Here is a 17,318-nt window from a genome sequence, read left to right as displayed (position 1 = left end):
TACCGGCAAAGCAGCTAGGTGGCACTACTTGCTTATATTATTTTATTTTTTTGTTATTTGTCATTCATGTTATATATAAAAAAAAATAATTGATGGACATGTAAACATTAAAACATTAAAGTGTAATTAAAGTTTTTTTTTTACAACAAAGCAATATAAAATAATTTAATTAAAGAAGAAATAATTAAAACAAAGGTAAATTGACATTTTTAAATAAAAATTACAATTGTTTCAATAAAATTAGTGTGACATAAAATCAGCTGACGTTTAAAAAATTTTTTCTCTTTTTATTTTTATTAATTTTCATATTATAAATTTTTTTGTAATAATTAATTGCTATAAAATTCTAAAAAAATTTTTAATCTTTAGTGTCATAAATTGTAAGTACAATTTTTTTTAAGTATTGTTTTTACTTGTAATTAAATATAAAAATAATAAATGATTTTTTTTTGTTGATTTAGATTCAATCAACGACAAGCTGTTTTCAAGACTGAGGAAGAAATAAATAAAAAATTTATTTTCTGTACTGGGAGTACGGTGCAATTTAACAAAATTCATTATTTAATGAAGCAAAATTTTATTTATTTATATTTTACATGTCACATTTACATTTAATTTAATCTTCATCCAAACAAAATTTCAATCCCGTTAATTTAGGACCCGAGTCGTCTTTTTTTGGACAATCTTCTGGAGAAACACAGTCTCCAGAATCATTACGAACGAATCCTTCCTTACATCTGCAGCCAGACGTTATGCTGCCACATTGCTGAGAAAAAAAATTGTTAATATTAATAAATTTTCTTATTAAGGTGAAATAAGAAGACTAATATAAATTCTCACGATTCCTGGACAAAATATGGGGTTGCGTTTGCGACAACCACAAGTTGACTCGCACATTCTTCCGCATAAATTTATTTCTGCATTAGCACCGCATTCATCTTCAGCATCTTCCGCCAAAACTGCAATAAATAATCAAGTATTATACAGAGAGAAAAAAGAAATATGTTTTTAAGAATTCAGTCATTTTTTAAATTATTCATTTTTAATTTTCAAAGTAGAAATTTTCTTCTTGATAAAAAATTGAAAAAAAAAAAAAAAAATAAATTTCTTCTCTAAACATATTTACAGAAAATTTTGATTTATGAGATATTGTTATTGCAAAAATAAATTACCGTGGACGTTGGCGACGATGAATATCAGAGTGAAAGCCAGTAAATAACGAGTCATAGTTAACTCGCGCAATTGCAGGTTGATAAATCGGTACAGAAAAAAATGCTTACCGTTTTATATCCAGTATCTTTATCTTATCTTTGAGCTCACTTATAATAGCGACACGTCCGGCTAATGATGTATTGCTTCAATATTCTATCAATATATAACAATATATATATTTGTAAATTTATGATGAAATGTTTTTCTTATTTTAATTTTACAACACGGTAAGTTCACTAATATTTTATCTAAAATATTTGTACATACTTTTATTTACTATAGTTGATAGAAATGTTTATTTGTTTATTTTTTTTTCAAGGCAAACTTGGTGTTTATAATTATTGCAGTTAATTGCAATGAGGAAAAATTAATGGCAGGCTGATCATACAAAGAATTACTGAATTTATTATTTATCTATTGAGGAAATTTTTTTTAAAACTCAAAATTATGTAGAAAAAATAACAAAATAATTTTTTTTTTTAATTAATTAAAAAAAATAAATTAATTTAATTAACAAAGGAACTAATTTAAAAAAAATGAATTTAAAACAAAATTAAATTAAGTTAAAAAATAAATTAATTTAGCTAAAAAAGCTTAAAATAAACTAAAAATAATATTTTTGAGCTCAAAGAGCTCAAAAACAAAATAAGTAAAATATTTAACGCTTAGGTATAGAGTTATCGGGAAGTTACAGGGATAGGCTTTAAAGTCAACCATTTTTCTAATTTTTTTCTTCTGTAAATAACATAAATATAAAATAATAACAGTACTTTTATAGAAATTCTCACGTCCGTTTTCCTTCTAAACACTGATTTAATTATTCAATCCGTCCTAGCACATCTTCACCTTCAATGCGACCGCTTAATCAAATTATCTCATCTTTTTACCCCTGGAAGACTTGCCAGGCTTTAATTCAATCCGAAATTTTACTTTTAGTAATAAACAATAATATGAAATATTGAAAGCTCGACATTGGTTATACCGAATTTGACGTAAAAAAATCTAATTTATTTAAATAGATTTTCCTAGTCCAGAGATCTCAATTCTTCTCTCAATTCTGAGAAGAAATGAATATTCAAACTCTAAAAAGAAAAGCTTACTATTTTTCCTCAGCACTTAGTCTCGAGCACGCTAGAAATCCAGGATCCAAATATTTGCCGGATGAGTTTGTAGTACAGGTACGGTTTGTAAGCACAATCCCGCATGATTGCCCGCGGCTAAGTAATTAGTAGGTCGCGCGTAGTTTCGCCGGATATTAACCGTGGCCCTTTTAATCTAATAAAAGTCCTTTTGTTTGAATATAAACAATATTAATAATTGCCTTCCTAATAACATATATATTTATGTGTAATTGTAATTAAAAACTGTTATTGCTGTCCAATAATTAATTTTACTTTCAGGCTTTCATTACACGTTACAAAACAAACATTAGAAGTGAAATCGAAGACTGTAATTAAATAAGACGTCAACCCCGGCTAATAAAATAAAACTAAAACCCATTGGAGATAAAGTCAACAGACCTTTCCGGTAAAACAGGAAGAAATAGAGTTATACTCATGTGCGCTCGAGTTAAATCAAGTTAAACTTGGAATCGTTCCTGCAGGAATGTATCGGTGATAAAATTTTATCGAAGGCACTTTTGTGGCAAGGACAAAGAACTTATAATAGAAGAGGAACTAAAACTTTATTCAAGTCCTTCAATTTCCGCTGACTATTCAAGGAAGAAAGCTCTTTTTTTCTTTATCGTTAGGAAAAGGCTATTGTAAATTTAAATTTTGTTAATTTTTTCGAGCCCAATTTATTATTTAGGGCTTCTAGGGTCATTCAATTCAAGCTCTGCACTTTTTGGGATCGATATGGGGCTGATTATTGAAGTTATAGAAGCCTTTGAGGTGTACTGCTGGAAAATTTTGTTGATTTATTTACATATACTCGTCAATAATTGAAAAACTTATGGGATTTTTTGAGATATAAGCTCATCTTGATATTATATTTAATGAGACCTTTAATTCGAGTACCCGCAAGAATATTTTAGATATTTTATAAGTCCGATGAATATCAAATATATAAAATATACACTAGTCACAAAAATTAAGGGATATAAAAAAATATTCGATTTTTGGGTGATGTTTATTTTCAACGAGCTGTTTTTTTTAACTTCGAGGAAAATTATCGTACAGCAAAAAAAAAAAAAGCAATTTATAGCTCCAAGTGTCCAGTTTTCAGATATGACCATGAAAATTTTTTATCATGTTCGGCTCTGGAGAAATCCTAAGAAAACTGCAAAAAAAAAAAAAATTTTCCAAATTTTTTCTCGTCTTAAAAAAAGTCTACGGGCTTCAAAAAATTTTTTTCCATTATTTCGCTGAAAAGCTTTTTTAGAAAATTGAATGCTCTTCAATTTGATGTAATCAAAAAGCCTATACGATGATTTGCCGCGGAGTTATCGTCAGTCAAAGCAAAAAAGTACTTTTTCACTTTGACAATTTAATAACTCTGGAAATAATGATAGTACCCCTAATGACAGTACTCTGATAAAGAAGAGCCAATAACAATGTTTGCTAGTTATCTCATCGATAAAACTATTTTTTATCATCATCAAATCATTAGCAATAAGTAATAAGACTAATAAAAAAAATTTAAGTCTTTTAGTAAAAGTTTTGTTAGAACAAACATGAATCATATATTATTGACAGTAGTGTTGATTTTCGTAAGCGCGTTAATTATTTGTGATCGCAGATGATAAAAAAATCGCGGAAACTTACGAACTTATCCCTCACATCTGACGATGAAGACGTTCAAAAATTGGTTAACGATGGTTGGAACCAGCTAGTTTCCCGAAACATAAATAAAGGGGCGTCTCGATTCGCAAAATTTTTTGATAAGAAAGCAAAAGTACAAGTTGTAGAAGATGAAAGACGTTACACTATTCTAGTTAAATACAACACATGGCTTGAAATAGATAATCATCTACATTGTTATCTGTTGGTTTGGACAAAACGCGCTAACTCCTTGTTCATTGATTGCTGGCGAGGATACGCGGTTTGAGGTAAACTGGTAAGTATCGACCGACAAAATCGATTAAATTAATATTTTTTTATTTTTATTTAATCGTATTTTTTTTTTAATTTAGGTGCTTAGACATTTTATGGATCAACCTCAGTACGATTTTTATTCTTATCTTAATGATAATATGTAAATATTTAAAACAAAATTTTTTGACGCACTGACGCAAAATTTTTTACTGTATAAAATACAAGTCTTATATTTTTATCTCATAAAAATCTCGACATATGCTACATCCAAGAGCTGATAGTTCAATTTATATCGGTTTAATGAGCTTCATAATCAGTGGGAATTCCGTTTCGAATAAAAGAGCTGCTAGCTCTCATTTAACTGTAACCATTAAACTAATGTGAAGTAAACTAATGAAAAAATTTGGGAAATCCATAATGACCTGCCTAAAGCACTTGTGCCATGTGTAAATGGATCACACTGAAGGTTAAATAAATAAATTTTTACCAATAACTGTAATATGTTTTTCAATTCTTCCGTAATTACCATATCAATCCAAAATTCTACAGAAAAAATTATTGTCAATTTTTTGAATCAAACAGATTGATTTTTGGAGAAATTTGAAAGGAAAAATAAAAAAAAAAAAATTTAATAAAAACCTAACAAGATTTATATGAATAGTAATTCGTTGCTTCAAAGACATCGCAGAATTTAATTTTTAATAAACTTTTTACTAAGGTATTATTATAAATTTTCCTAGAAAGCGATTCGATTACCTTAGGTACACATGTTCCTATTTCGCATATAAAATGAAACTTCACGGACTCGTGTATCGGAAAAGTTATCAGATAAGTGAGAGAAAGACGCTCTCTTGACATTGTAGACTCAGTAAGCTCCGATTTATTATGTAAATCTAGTTTGAAAACACAACATGGAATTGAAATCCCAAGACAGTAAATTAAATGTCTTTCTTTAAAAACAAAGTCAAAAGTAAACTATCATTGATAGAAGGATTTATTAACTAGGGAAAAAGGGGTAAATTGAACCATGGAGCAATTTAATCATTCGAATTACAAATCAAAAAAATTGAAAAAACGCTTTACGATCTTAGAATTAGATTCTAATATATTAAACTCGTTTTTTCAAAAATATGAATTTTTGAAATTCGTTAAAAAAAATTTTTTTTTTATTTTTATCTTAATTGAGTTTGGCAAATCCCGTAATTTTGATGTTTGAGCAGTTGAAATTTCATTTAGTAGCATAATGAAAAAAAAAAATAATTTTTTTTTTTTAAATTTATATTTTTGAAAAAACCAAAAAACACAGTTCCAAAAATTTCAGGATATTTTAAGATTGATACAAGGTAGGATACAAAAAAATTTGAGCCAAAAATTTGTCAACCGTAATTTTTGACAATTTTCAAAAATTCAAAATTTGACAAATTTAGCATTTTTTTTTAATTTTTTGCTAAAATATTTTTTTTTTTTTTCAATAGCTCTAAGTGTTCCCTTTCAACCAAACAAAAAGCCATTTCTGTGTCTATACTAGCGTTCGAGGTATTACAAAAACAAAATTGAAAAACTGGAAAAATCGCAAAATTTAAAATTTAAAATTTTTTGAAAAAAATTTTTTTGAAAATAAAAAAAAAAACATTTCAGATAGTAGCTAGTATAATCCAGATTATAATGAGTATAATCCAGATTATAATGAGTATAATCTTGATTATACTAGCTACTATCTGAAATTTTTTTTCACCACAGATATCACTGAGTATAATCTGGGATTATATCCAATGTCATCTTGTTAACATTTTCTGTAAACTAATATTTAACAATATTTAATGAATCGTATTTAATAAATAATTTATCAACTATTTATAAATATTTATTAAATCCTAAGATGTTAAAAAATTATTTATTAACAGTAAATATCAACACATCCTTCTATTAATAAATTGAAAAAATAAATATTCTGACAGAAAATAATCAATTTCAAGGCAGATGTTTCTAAGAAATAAAAAGTTTAAGGAGAAAGAAATAAATAAATGAAACGTGTATGTAAGATTGTTACATTTGCTGACAAATGTATAAGAAAGGAAAGTGACATATAAAAAATGGGAAAATAAACCCAGTGTGATTTTTTATAAAAATCTTAGACGTTGACGTAAAGCCGATTTAATTTAACGAATCGCTTTGAAAAGTTTTACCATTGAGTAATTTTCGAAGCGCTCGAAAATAACAAAACGAAGAGTTTTAGATTTAACAGGTACGGGATGCATTCAAATCTTGTTCTTGTTCATGTTCTTCTCTGTTATTATTCTCGGATCCATAAAGCGGGGGCGGAAGAAGAGGGTGAGCTTGTTTCGAGGATGAATAGACTATGAAACTGTAAAGAAGAACAAGGACCATTATACTTGCACGTAAAGTCGCGTCAGCTATAACTCAAGTGTTCGTTCTCATTCTCTTAAGCCTGTTGTGGTTCTTTTTTTTTTTGACTTATACTTTTCACGGGCTACCTCACTCTTCACACTGTTGTCCAAAGAAACAGAACACTGTTTTATGATAAACTTCACCATCTGAATTTTAAATTACGGCCAAATTTTTTTTTTTTTTTTTTTTTAACTTGAGATGTCATTCTTGTTTGTAATTCAACAAAAAAAAATTTTTTTTACATTTTTCTAAAGTATATTTGTCCAAAAGTATTGTCTTTAAATTTTTAAACAATCAGACTACTGTAACTAAATTATTTTACGTTGTATATGTGAATTTTTGAGTGCAATAAATAATTTCCTACTTGCTTGTTGCGATTTGCTACTTGCTCGTGTTGTGATTTGCTACTTGCTTGTTGTAATTTCTTGTAATTTATCACAAGTTTGAGATCAAATACATTAGAAATATACTTATATTACTTATATATAATAGCTAAATTTGTCATTAAAGACAAATTTTTGGGAACTGGGGGAAATAAAGGATAAAGGGGGAAGGGGAGGACCTTTACTCAGTAGGAATTTATAATTATAAATTTTATATATATTCTTACTTTATAATATTATTTTATATATTTATATAATATATATAAATATTATTATATATTTTAATTATATTGGAGTGGAAGAAAATGGAACCGCAAAAATTCCTTTACTTATAAATTAGCAAGCTGACTTGTGAACTGTAAATAAATAAAATTTTGCTTTATTAAATAATAAATTTTTTTTTAAATTGCACTGTACTTTTATAAATATTGATATTTTTGAAAATGTAAGCTCATCCCGATGTTACACTCATCAAGAGCTTTCATTTGAGTACCCACATGCATTTTTCATATATTTTATATATTTATATATTTCATAAATATCAAATATATATAAATATATGAAAAATTGATGTGAGTACTCAAATAAAAGGTCTCGATGAGTGTAATATCGAAATGAGCTTATATCTTCAAAAATATCAATAATTAAGCGATTACATTGTATGTTGTTACCTAATGATGTTTTTGAAGATATAAGCTCATCTTGATGTTACACTCATTGAGACCTTTCATTTGAGTACCCACATGATTTTTTTGATATACTTTACATATATTTATATATTTATATATAAATAATATATATATAATATTTATGAAATATATAAAATATGACTACAAAATTAAATAATTTAAATCATTCCTATGGATTGCTTACAATTTTTACTGTTTATTTTAAAGTTAGTACTTAATTTTTCCGTTAGATGGCTACCGTTTCTCGCTTGCAGAAAAATCTAACCAAAATATATAAATCCCTAACAATCAAAGCTTGATTTGATACAAAAACTGCTTTTTTATTAATTAATAATAATAAATAAATTATAAAATTGCTACAAAATAAAAAAAAAAAAATTGAACAAGTTCAATAAAATTAATTTTCAAATCAGTAAATCTATTAACACAAATAACTGAATAAATAATAATAATAATAGTACAGCTATTGGCAATAGTACGATTTAAATGCATTGAATAGTCCTGCTGATACCGCTGGATAGTTTCAAACAGTTACGTTAAAATTGATGATAACTGTGGGCCAGCTAAAGGTGGGGGAAGCGTAAGTAGTAAAATTCCAGAGGGTAGAACAGAAATTGCAGAGAAGGGTGAGCTAGTTGAAGTGCAACTGTTGAAAGTTTTGCATACGTGTCTTTATGGCTTTTCTACTCTACAATATTGCTATGTAACTATTTAGCCATACATACAGACACAAACTTCTCTCTTTATATATATATATATATATATATATATATATATATATATATATATATATATATATATATATATATATATATATATGTGTATATGTGTTTAAAATATAGAGTACGTCCTATTCCATTTTATTGTTACATATATATATATATATGTATGTTTCAACTCAGTTGCACACATATTTCGTAAGGACAGTACAAGAGTGAAGAAAAAGGACACAAATTGAGCGCACGAGCGGCTGCGTCGTTTTCTCTGGGTATATATATATATATATATATATATATATATATATATATATATATATATATATATATATATATATATTATGTGATACGAAAGCTTTCCCTCGAGCTTTATTTCTAACAGCAGTTCCGATAGTGCGCGGCCCGCGAATACATCAAGGATATTTTGTTATATAGTTTGTCTTACAATTGTAGAAACAATTTTTTTTTTTGGTGATTAGAAAAAAATTGTTTTAGTGTTTTCAAAAATTTCAAAATTAGAAAAAATTTTTTTTTTTTCAAAAAAAAATTTTTTTTTTCGAAAATTTTAAAATAGAAAAATTTTTAGATTTTAAATTAAAAAAAAAAATTTGCAAGTGTTAAGTGAAAGTTAATTAAAAAAAAACTTTAAATGTTTTTAGTGATTAAATTGAACAGAAAACTTTTTGGTGTAAAAAAAATGATAAAATACTTTAATTAAATTAATTGGTAATTGAAATTTGTTGGAATAATAAAATAATAAAATGGACGGAGAGTAAAAACAAATGTGTCAAGATAATAGTATAATTATGAGCCATAGAAAGACATACCCTGGTTAACAGTGTTTATACTCAATCATCATCATCGTATTTGATCTGCCAACAAACACATCCAAGCAAATGAGATCGCTGCGGTTTGATAACAAACAGCTTCGAGTATTCATCGGAGATTTGTTCGCCATGACCATACTACCTCTTTATTTAATTACCGGACACATCCCGCCGAGTACACTTGCAAATCACCTATTTTGAGCTGCGATAATTAATCATAATTAATAATTATTATTAGTTTGTTTTATTTATTTTGTAAATGGAAAATTTTAATAAGGAAAAAGTTTATAGTTTTTACAATTTTGCGTCTGGAAATTGCAAATGGATATCTTCGAATTTTTAACGAGGTAATTTAAAGAAAAAGAAAAGTTTTTGAAATTTAAAATTAGAAATTACTCATAATATTTTTTTAAATAAAAATTTTCAGAGTTGTAAAAGTCTCAGTTATATTTTAAGACTGAATAATATTGTAATGAACACTTGAAAATTATTAAAATGAATTATACTATGAAAGAGTAAAAATACGGTTTAATAGCAAACTAATTTAGCAAGAAAAATATGTAATTTTTTTTAATAACTTTATAAGAATAATAAGAGTAATTAATACAAAAATTTATTTTGTACTACAAAAAAACTTTGTATTGCAAACTTGATGAAATTTTTGTAATTATATTTTATTGGTAAATATTTTTAAAACTAAAGATATTAAAACACATTGAAAAGTAAGTTTGTTGTACAATAAAATAAATTTTTTTGTAAATCACTCTTATCTTATTTAAAATTATTTTCCAATCGTAAATAAAATTTATGGTCAATAAATATATACAGGTCAAAGTAATAAAAGCGCCTTAAAAAAGTTTTAACTGTAAAATTATTGTAACGCAGTCATAGTTTTTCAAAATTTTTTCGTATAAATTTTTTTTAAACTATTTTATTAATGCAATTGTTGATAAAAAAAAATTTTTAATTTTTAGAATTTTAAGCGATTAAACGGAAAAAACAAGATGACACTGAATATCATCCCAGATTATAATGAGTATAATCCAGATTATAATGAGTATAATCTGTTAATTTGTCATTTTTTAAATTATTCATTTTTATTTTTCAATGCAAAAATTTTTTTCTTGGTAAAAAAATTAACGAAATATTTATTTTTTTCTTTCACGAAATTTTTCATCATAAATGCGCCGTAAAAATAAGCAAAATAAAAAAAAATTTTAAATATTAATTTTTTATCTAGTTATGGCCCAATATCTGGGAGGACTCGACTTAAGAATTTTTTAACTTGATATAAAATGATCAAACTTGAAAAAATTATTTTTTTGGTTCAAAAAAATTTTTTTTTTGAATCTAGATAATTAATTTACAAGTGGAATATGATAGTAATAATTAAAATTTTCATGAAAATACAGTAAAATCCTGTATATAAATTTATTATTTACGTCGGTACTTATAGTACGTGCTTGCCGATCATGAAGGGTCATAACGGCATTAGGAACTTAATTTCTGGCGTCGAGTAAGCATCGCAACCCTCGTGTGTGTGTACATTTATATATATAAGACACATAAGCCGTAAATCAGAAAATCTGAGACCAGCTGTAGCCTTGGTCTCGACCCAAAACGGAGATTCTTCATCCTGGGCGTCTTCATTCATTTAAGTCAACCTACATCCCTACTTGTCTTATTCCGTGTCTCATTATAATTATAATTACACTCGCTAGTGCTTGTAATAAAAAATAATTAATAGATTATTTTTGTTTTGACAAGGAATATTATTTATAAGACATAAAATAAGTTATTAATTGTAATTAGCAATCGGTAATAAATTATAAACTATAGGGAGATATATGACGGATAATTAGGCAAACAAACTTGTCAGTAAGATTTAAGGCATAACGTATATATTGTAAAGTAATAGCAATTCTAAACTTCTTGCTTATTGCGGGGTTATCATAATGATAATAACTTTGTTGGTACGGTAGTAAAAGCACTACAAGTTACCTCACTGAAAATTATAATATGGAGGAAAATAAGTGTATCATTTACTGCGATCACTTACAACGTAAACTAACCGGATATGAACTAAAATTCGACTACTTTTGTTAATTAATTCATTAATTATCGTAAATTTATAAAATACCAATAATAATAATAATAATAATAATAATAATAATAATAATAATAATAATAATAATAATAATAATAATAATAATAATAAGTCTCCCGCATTCAGTGTGTGATTGAGTTCGACACAACTCAAAGAACATACACGCCCCGAATTCGGCGCATTGCTGCTGAACTTCGGTGGCATCATCACACACTGAACAAGAGTACTCTTCTTGTCATCAAGGAAGAGTCTCTTAATAAATTGCGGTCTCTAGTGGCTGCTAAAAAGTCATTAGAGAAAAGGCTGAAGCGGTTGGTCGACAACTCGTTGTTTCGATCCAGCCCTTCACGGTTTCTGACACCAAAGACCGATGTTACCGGGAATTATCCAACACCTGAGCGGGTGGAAGCTTTTTGGACTGAGTTGTATGGAGATCAACCAAACGTGAACGCCAACACTCCAGCTCTGCACGACTTCAAAGTATTCTGTCGGGAACACCGTCGACAGAATGCTGATGAAGAGAGCCCTGCAGTCAGTGTGGATGAAGTTCGTTCAGCTCTAAATGGCAGCAAAAATTGGGCTGCCCCGGGACCAGATGGCATTAATGTCTTCTGGTGGAAGAAGTTTACTTCTACCCACCTCCATCTGGCCCGCATATTTACATCATACATTAGAGCTGACGATCCGATTCCGGACTGGCTTGTAAAAGGGCGAACCGTACTGATACCTAAAAAGGTGACTTGTCTGACCCTAAGAATTTCAGGCCTATCACCTGCTTGAATGCGGTTTATAAAATTTTTACAAAAATTTTAAATAACCGTATCTTGCAGCAGATAGAGCCTGTATGGCAACAGATATATGAACAACGTGGCAGTAAAGAGGCCTGTCAGGTTGCAAGGAGAACCTGATAGTGGATCGATGCGTCTTACAAGATGCGATCTACTATCAACGCAACCTGTCAATGGCTTGGATTGACTATCGCAAGGCATTTGACTCAACTCCACATGAGTTGATTTTATATCTACTCAAATGCCTGGGAGTCAATCCCGAAATAGTGGAATGCATTCGGCGTACAATGCAGCTCTGGCGAACACGATTTCACATTGGAAGTGGAAACGCATTGCACGTAACCGGAGTTGTAGAGTACAAACGAGGGGTCTTCCAAGGCGATTCCTTGAGCCCTCTGCTGTTTTGCATTTCACTGCTGCCTATATCTGTTGCTCTCCGTAAAACTCGTGGGTACTCTGTGGGGCCTCCGGGTGATCGAAACTATTCGATTACCCATCTGCTTTACATGGATGATCTGAAGCTGTATAGCGCTGATAAAGATCATCTACAAGCGGCCCTCAACATCGTAGCAGAGTACACACGAGATGTCGGAATGTCTTTTGGGTTGGACAAGTGTGCGGTCGTACATCTGGCGAGGGGTAAGTGCTCTGATACTGGTGATGATGTCGAATTAGTGGATGGGAGCGTCTTAAGACAATTAGACGCCGGGGAGTTGTATAGATATCTAGGAATGGTAGAGCACCGCATGCATGCGGTCTCTGAAGTCCGAACAACTCTCCAGAGCGAGTATGTTAGGAGACTCCGGAAAATTTGGTCCTCCGAACTTTCCGGCAAAAACAAAGTCTCAGCTACTAACATGCTCGCTGTCCCAGTCTTACTATACTCTTTCGGTGTCCTGAAATGGGCCCGAAAGGATTTACGAGATCTCGACATCAAAACCCGTAAGATCATTAATATGAATCGGAGCATGCACCCCAATTCATCAGTCGCCAGATTATACCTCTCCCGGTCCATCGGTGGGAGAGGTTTGCAGAGTTTGGAGCGGCTTCACGACCGTTTGGTCCTGGGTTTAACACACGAAGTTGTCAATTTCACTGCAGACGAGGATGACTTTCTTATGCAAATTGTACATAAACATGAAAATGCGCATAAGGGGTCATTCTTATATAAGGCAGCAATATATGCGGCAAGAACCCTTGGTCTTGGAGAAATAAACGCTCTTATGGAACTCCGAAAGGAGGAATTTAAGAGCGTCATCAGGAACGCCGAGGAAAAACTACTCCTTGGCGAACTGATGGACAAGTCCATGCACAGCGTGTTCTTTAAACACGTGCGTGATCATGGCTTGTCCATCCAGCTGACGTTTTCCTTCTTAAAGTCAGCGGGCCTGATGTCCGAGACTGAAGGGTTCATATTTGCCTGCCAAGATGGTGTCATTAACACTCTTGAGTACCGTAGCAAGGTGCTCCAGGTGCAGCTTCCGGACACGTCCTGTAGGAGGTGTAGACAACATCCGGAGACGCTTATGCACCTTTTGTCGGCATGTCCAGTGCTGGCGAGAGGTGCATATATCCAGCGTCACAATGCTGCCCTGAGAGTACTATACTACTATCTTCGTCATTGCTACGGTATTGACGTGACACCAGTGCTGCCTTATTTGCCAGGAGATATTCCCCAGGTTGTTGAGAATGACAGTTGCAAAATTTATTGGAACATGCCATTTGCAACAACCCGGCGGATAGATCACAACAAACCTGATATTGTGCTCTTCGACAAGGCCACTCGTGACATTTATGTCATTGAGTTCTCGGCCCCGGCTGAATACAACATCTCAGCCAAAGAAGAGCACAAAAGACAAATATATCAGGATCTCCTGTTTGAAATTGGCAAACTTTACCCAGGTTACCGTGTCAAGCTTCTCGTCCTGATTGTTGGCGTCCTAGGAGGGATGAAACAGTCTTTTGTATCCTCACTTGCCAAAGTTCCAGCTTGCTCATCAAAAGCTGAGTTCTTGGCAGTTAGGATGCAGAAGGCTGTTTTACTTGGTTCTCTCCGTCTCTTAAGGGAAATGACTTTGGCCTGCTGTGATCACTAACCGCCTTGTTGTGCGGAGTGGTCCAGCAGTAACGGATGGAGCTCAGGCTGGGCCCTCGGAGAATCGGACTCCGGGGATAACCCCCCCTGAGCATTTAATAACAAAATAATAATAATAATAATAATAATAATAATAATAATAATATCTTTTTAGAATATGTTCGGATGATTATTATTATTATTATTTAAATTAAAGCAGTTTAATAACAACAATAATAATAATAACTAGCAATCTTGCAGTCATCATGTGAAGTATAAATAAATAAAATTTTGCTTTATTAAATAATGAATTTTGTTAAATTGCACTTTACTTTCTTAACTATTGACCTTTTTAAAGATATAAGCTCATCCTGATGTTACACTTATCAAAAGCTTTCATTTGAGTACCCACATGCATTTTGATATATTTTTCATATATACATATATATAATATATAAATATATATAAAATATATAAAAAATTGATGTGGGTACTCAAATGAAAGGTCTCGATGAGTGTAACATCGGGATGAGCTTATATCTTTAAAAATATTAATAATTCACAAGATACTAGGAAATTTCTTAATCATATATCTCAAGATAGAGCATTTTTGAATGCAGCCGAAATACTTATAATAAATTGACTACCAAAACTTTTTTTTTATTCTCTTAATATAACAGATAATAATAATAATAAAAAAATGTATGATAAAAAAATGTTCCTTTAAAACTTTGACCGTTGAATTTTCAATGAATATTAAAAACCCATGGGATAATATTTTATTATACATATATACAAAATTTTTTTTTTATTTTTCATATATTAGATCTGTTTAGTAGTTTATCTAATGCAAAATATGGATATGGATGCTCTGATGTTCAAGTTTGCTATGTCTATGTGTAGGAAAATAAATTCATGAATCTATTCTATTGGAAAAGCCAACGAGTACGCGGGTAAAATCATAAATAAACGGATGAGTGAGTTAGCATAGAGGATACGATAGTACATATATGATATATCTCTATCTATATCTATATCTATGTATCGATATGTAATGTATATAGTGTAATGGGATTGAAGGAGCCAAGCTGTTGAAGGAATGGCAACATATCTCTACACCTGTATAGATAATCCAAATTACATATATATATGTATATATACCTATAGATGAATGCAGTATAGCTACCAAATGGAACTCTCAGTAGCAGAGAACTCAAGCTCGAATGAACTTCAAGGAAGTTGATCGGGTAAAATTGAATCCTATGACCCGTCGGAATTTAAATTTGTTATTTTTAAACATTTTTATTACACGCGTAATCTCACTTTCCGAGTTCAATTTTCAACTTTTACGGGCAATATTTAAAAAAAAAAAAAAAACAAAAAAATTTAGTTAGAAAAAAAAAATAAAATTTCACGAGAATTGAAAATAAATTATATTAAAAATGTCGCGAAAATTTTTTACCATTGAATTTAATTTACATATTTAAATTAACTATCGATTACTTCGTTTGACATACGTCGTAAAAATCTAAAGTAGGTTAATATGTGTTTACTTTGAAAAATATTAAGTGCAAGACGCTGCAAAAGCTCAGACGCCTGATAAATTTTATTTGAAATTAATATTTACACATCTGCTCTTATTACATCTTATTCAGTGTATGGCAGAGATATATATACTGAGAAGATGAATTATTAAATGTTAATAAGTTCATTTATTTGCAAAGAATTTGTTCGTTTATTAACTGTAAATAAATTTCTTATTTTTCATAAAAAGTACACTAATTAATAGTTAAAAAATATTTATTAAGTTAATTAATTTTTTTTTCAAAAAATTAAGAAATTAAATTATTAATTGTAAAAAATTCTTGAGTTAAGAAATTTTTGTCTAATTTTTTTTTTTAAGAAGATTCACGTGAAGTAGTCAAATTTTTAAAACCCTGAAAATTTGTAAATTCGATTTACGTAGCCTAATAATTTATAAAAAAATTAAAAGTAGGTTTGAAAATTGTAATTTTTATATGTAAAATGGAGATTCCACCAGTTTTATATTTTGTTAAGAATTTAATGCAATTAACGATTTTAAAAAAATTTTATGTTCATAGAATTTGATCAAAAAAATCTCCTTAATATTTATATATAAATTTTTGCAAACTAACTTCTATATATTTTATAAAACTGTCAATTTATTGAAAAATTTTTAATTAACTGATAAAAAAAATTGGTAATTATTACCGGAATGTTATTTTTATTTCATAATTTCAATTAAAAGTTTTAAGTGGGGCGATGAATTGCTTGAGACGAAAAAAAAGAACAGTAGCTGGAGGGCTTGCGGAAACAGAATTGTATGGGAGTTTGATTTGTTAGTTTAAAATGTTACTTTCGTGAGACTATATAGACTTTATTCGAGAAATTCTGGATTTTTTTTTTTTTCGATTTAGGATAGAAATTGGAAAATTGCAAGGTAGAATTTTTTATCGCTGCAGTTGGATTGATCGTTTAGCTCTTTGATGAAAGGATTTCTCGTACTATTAGCAGTCAAAGGTTAAATTATACTTTTGAAGATAATGGCTCGCGAGGAGTAACTTGTTTTAGACCTCAATCACTTTCTTAAATATTTTTATTTAAGGAAAAAAATATTTTTATTTAAGGAAAGGATTTTTCTGCGAGCGAGAAACGTAGCCATCTAGTGGCGAAATGGGTACTAGCGTTAAAAAATTAATACTGATAATTTAAAAATACAAAAAAAAAGGATAGAAAGGATAAGAAAATGAAATTCTTCAAAATTATTTACTTGATTCGAGTAAATTTTTTTTTCTGTGTAGTATAATCCAGATTATAATAAGTATAATCCAGATATCATCCAGTATAATCTGGATTATACTAGTTACTGTCCGAATTTTTTTTTTTTCACCACAGATATCACTGAGTACAATCTGGGATGATATCCAGTGTCATCTTGTTCTTTCCGTGTATAAATACATTTTTAAGAATTCTGTCATTTTTTAAATTATTCATTTTTATTTTTCAATGCATAATTTTTTTTTCGTAAAAAAATTGAAAAAAAAAAATTTGCTACTC

The 17,318-nt window shown here is 29.4% G+C and overlaps 2 protein-coding genes and 1 long non-coding RNA gene across 3 annotated transcripts in view; 2 read left to right on the top strand and 1 right to left on the bottom strand.

Annotated features, from left to right (window-relative positions):
- Nucleotides 1-557: 557 nt before the first annotated feature.
- On the bottom strand, nucleotides 558-1,326 carry LOC141533555 (chymotrypsin inhibitor-like). Its single transcript, XM_074252488.1, has 3 exons — nucleotides 1,173-1,326; nucleotides 841-959; nucleotides 558-766 (listed from the first exon to the last, which is right to left on the bottom strand). Exons 1-3 carry the CDS (start codon nucleotides 1,225-1,227, stop codon nucleotides 617-619), a joined length of 324 nt encoding a protein of 107 aa, XP_074108589.1. The 5' UTR covers nucleotides 1,228-1,326; the 3' UTR covers nucleotides 558-616.
- Nucleotides 1,302-4,731, top strand: LOC141533556 (uncharacterized). Its single transcript, XR_012480315.1, has 4 exons — nucleotides 1,302-1,439; nucleotides 1,532-2,390; nucleotides 2,613-4,269; nucleotides 4,346-4,731. It is a non-coding gene; the product is annotated as an uncharacterized LOC141533556 (long non-coding RNA).
- A 4,412-nt stretch (nucleotides 4,732-9,143) lies between these two features.
- Nucleotides 9,144-17,318, top strand: part of Gaba-b-r3 (gamma-aminobutyric acid type B receptor subunit 3) — a 49,622-nt gene continuing 41,447 nt past the window's right edge. Inside the window, exon 1 of the mRNA XM_074252515.1 lies at nucleotides 9,144-9,618. The gene's annotated coding sequence lies outside the window, so the exon portion shown is untranslated. The remainder of the gene's footprint in view (nucleotides 9,619-17,318) is intronic.

The sequence above is a fragment of the Cotesia typhae genome, unplaced genomic scaffold (genome assembly GCF_013202065.1).
Source record: "Cotesia typhae breed Kobodo isofemale line unplaced genomic scaffold, CoteBio_Ctyphae scaffold_121, whole genome shotgun sequence".
Taxonomy (NCBI): Eukaryota; Metazoa; Arthropoda; class Insecta; order Hymenoptera; family Braconidae; genus Cotesia; species Cotesia typhae.
Note: the sequence above shows the minus strand (reverse complement) of the source record. Positions and strands in the feature narration are given on the sequence as shown.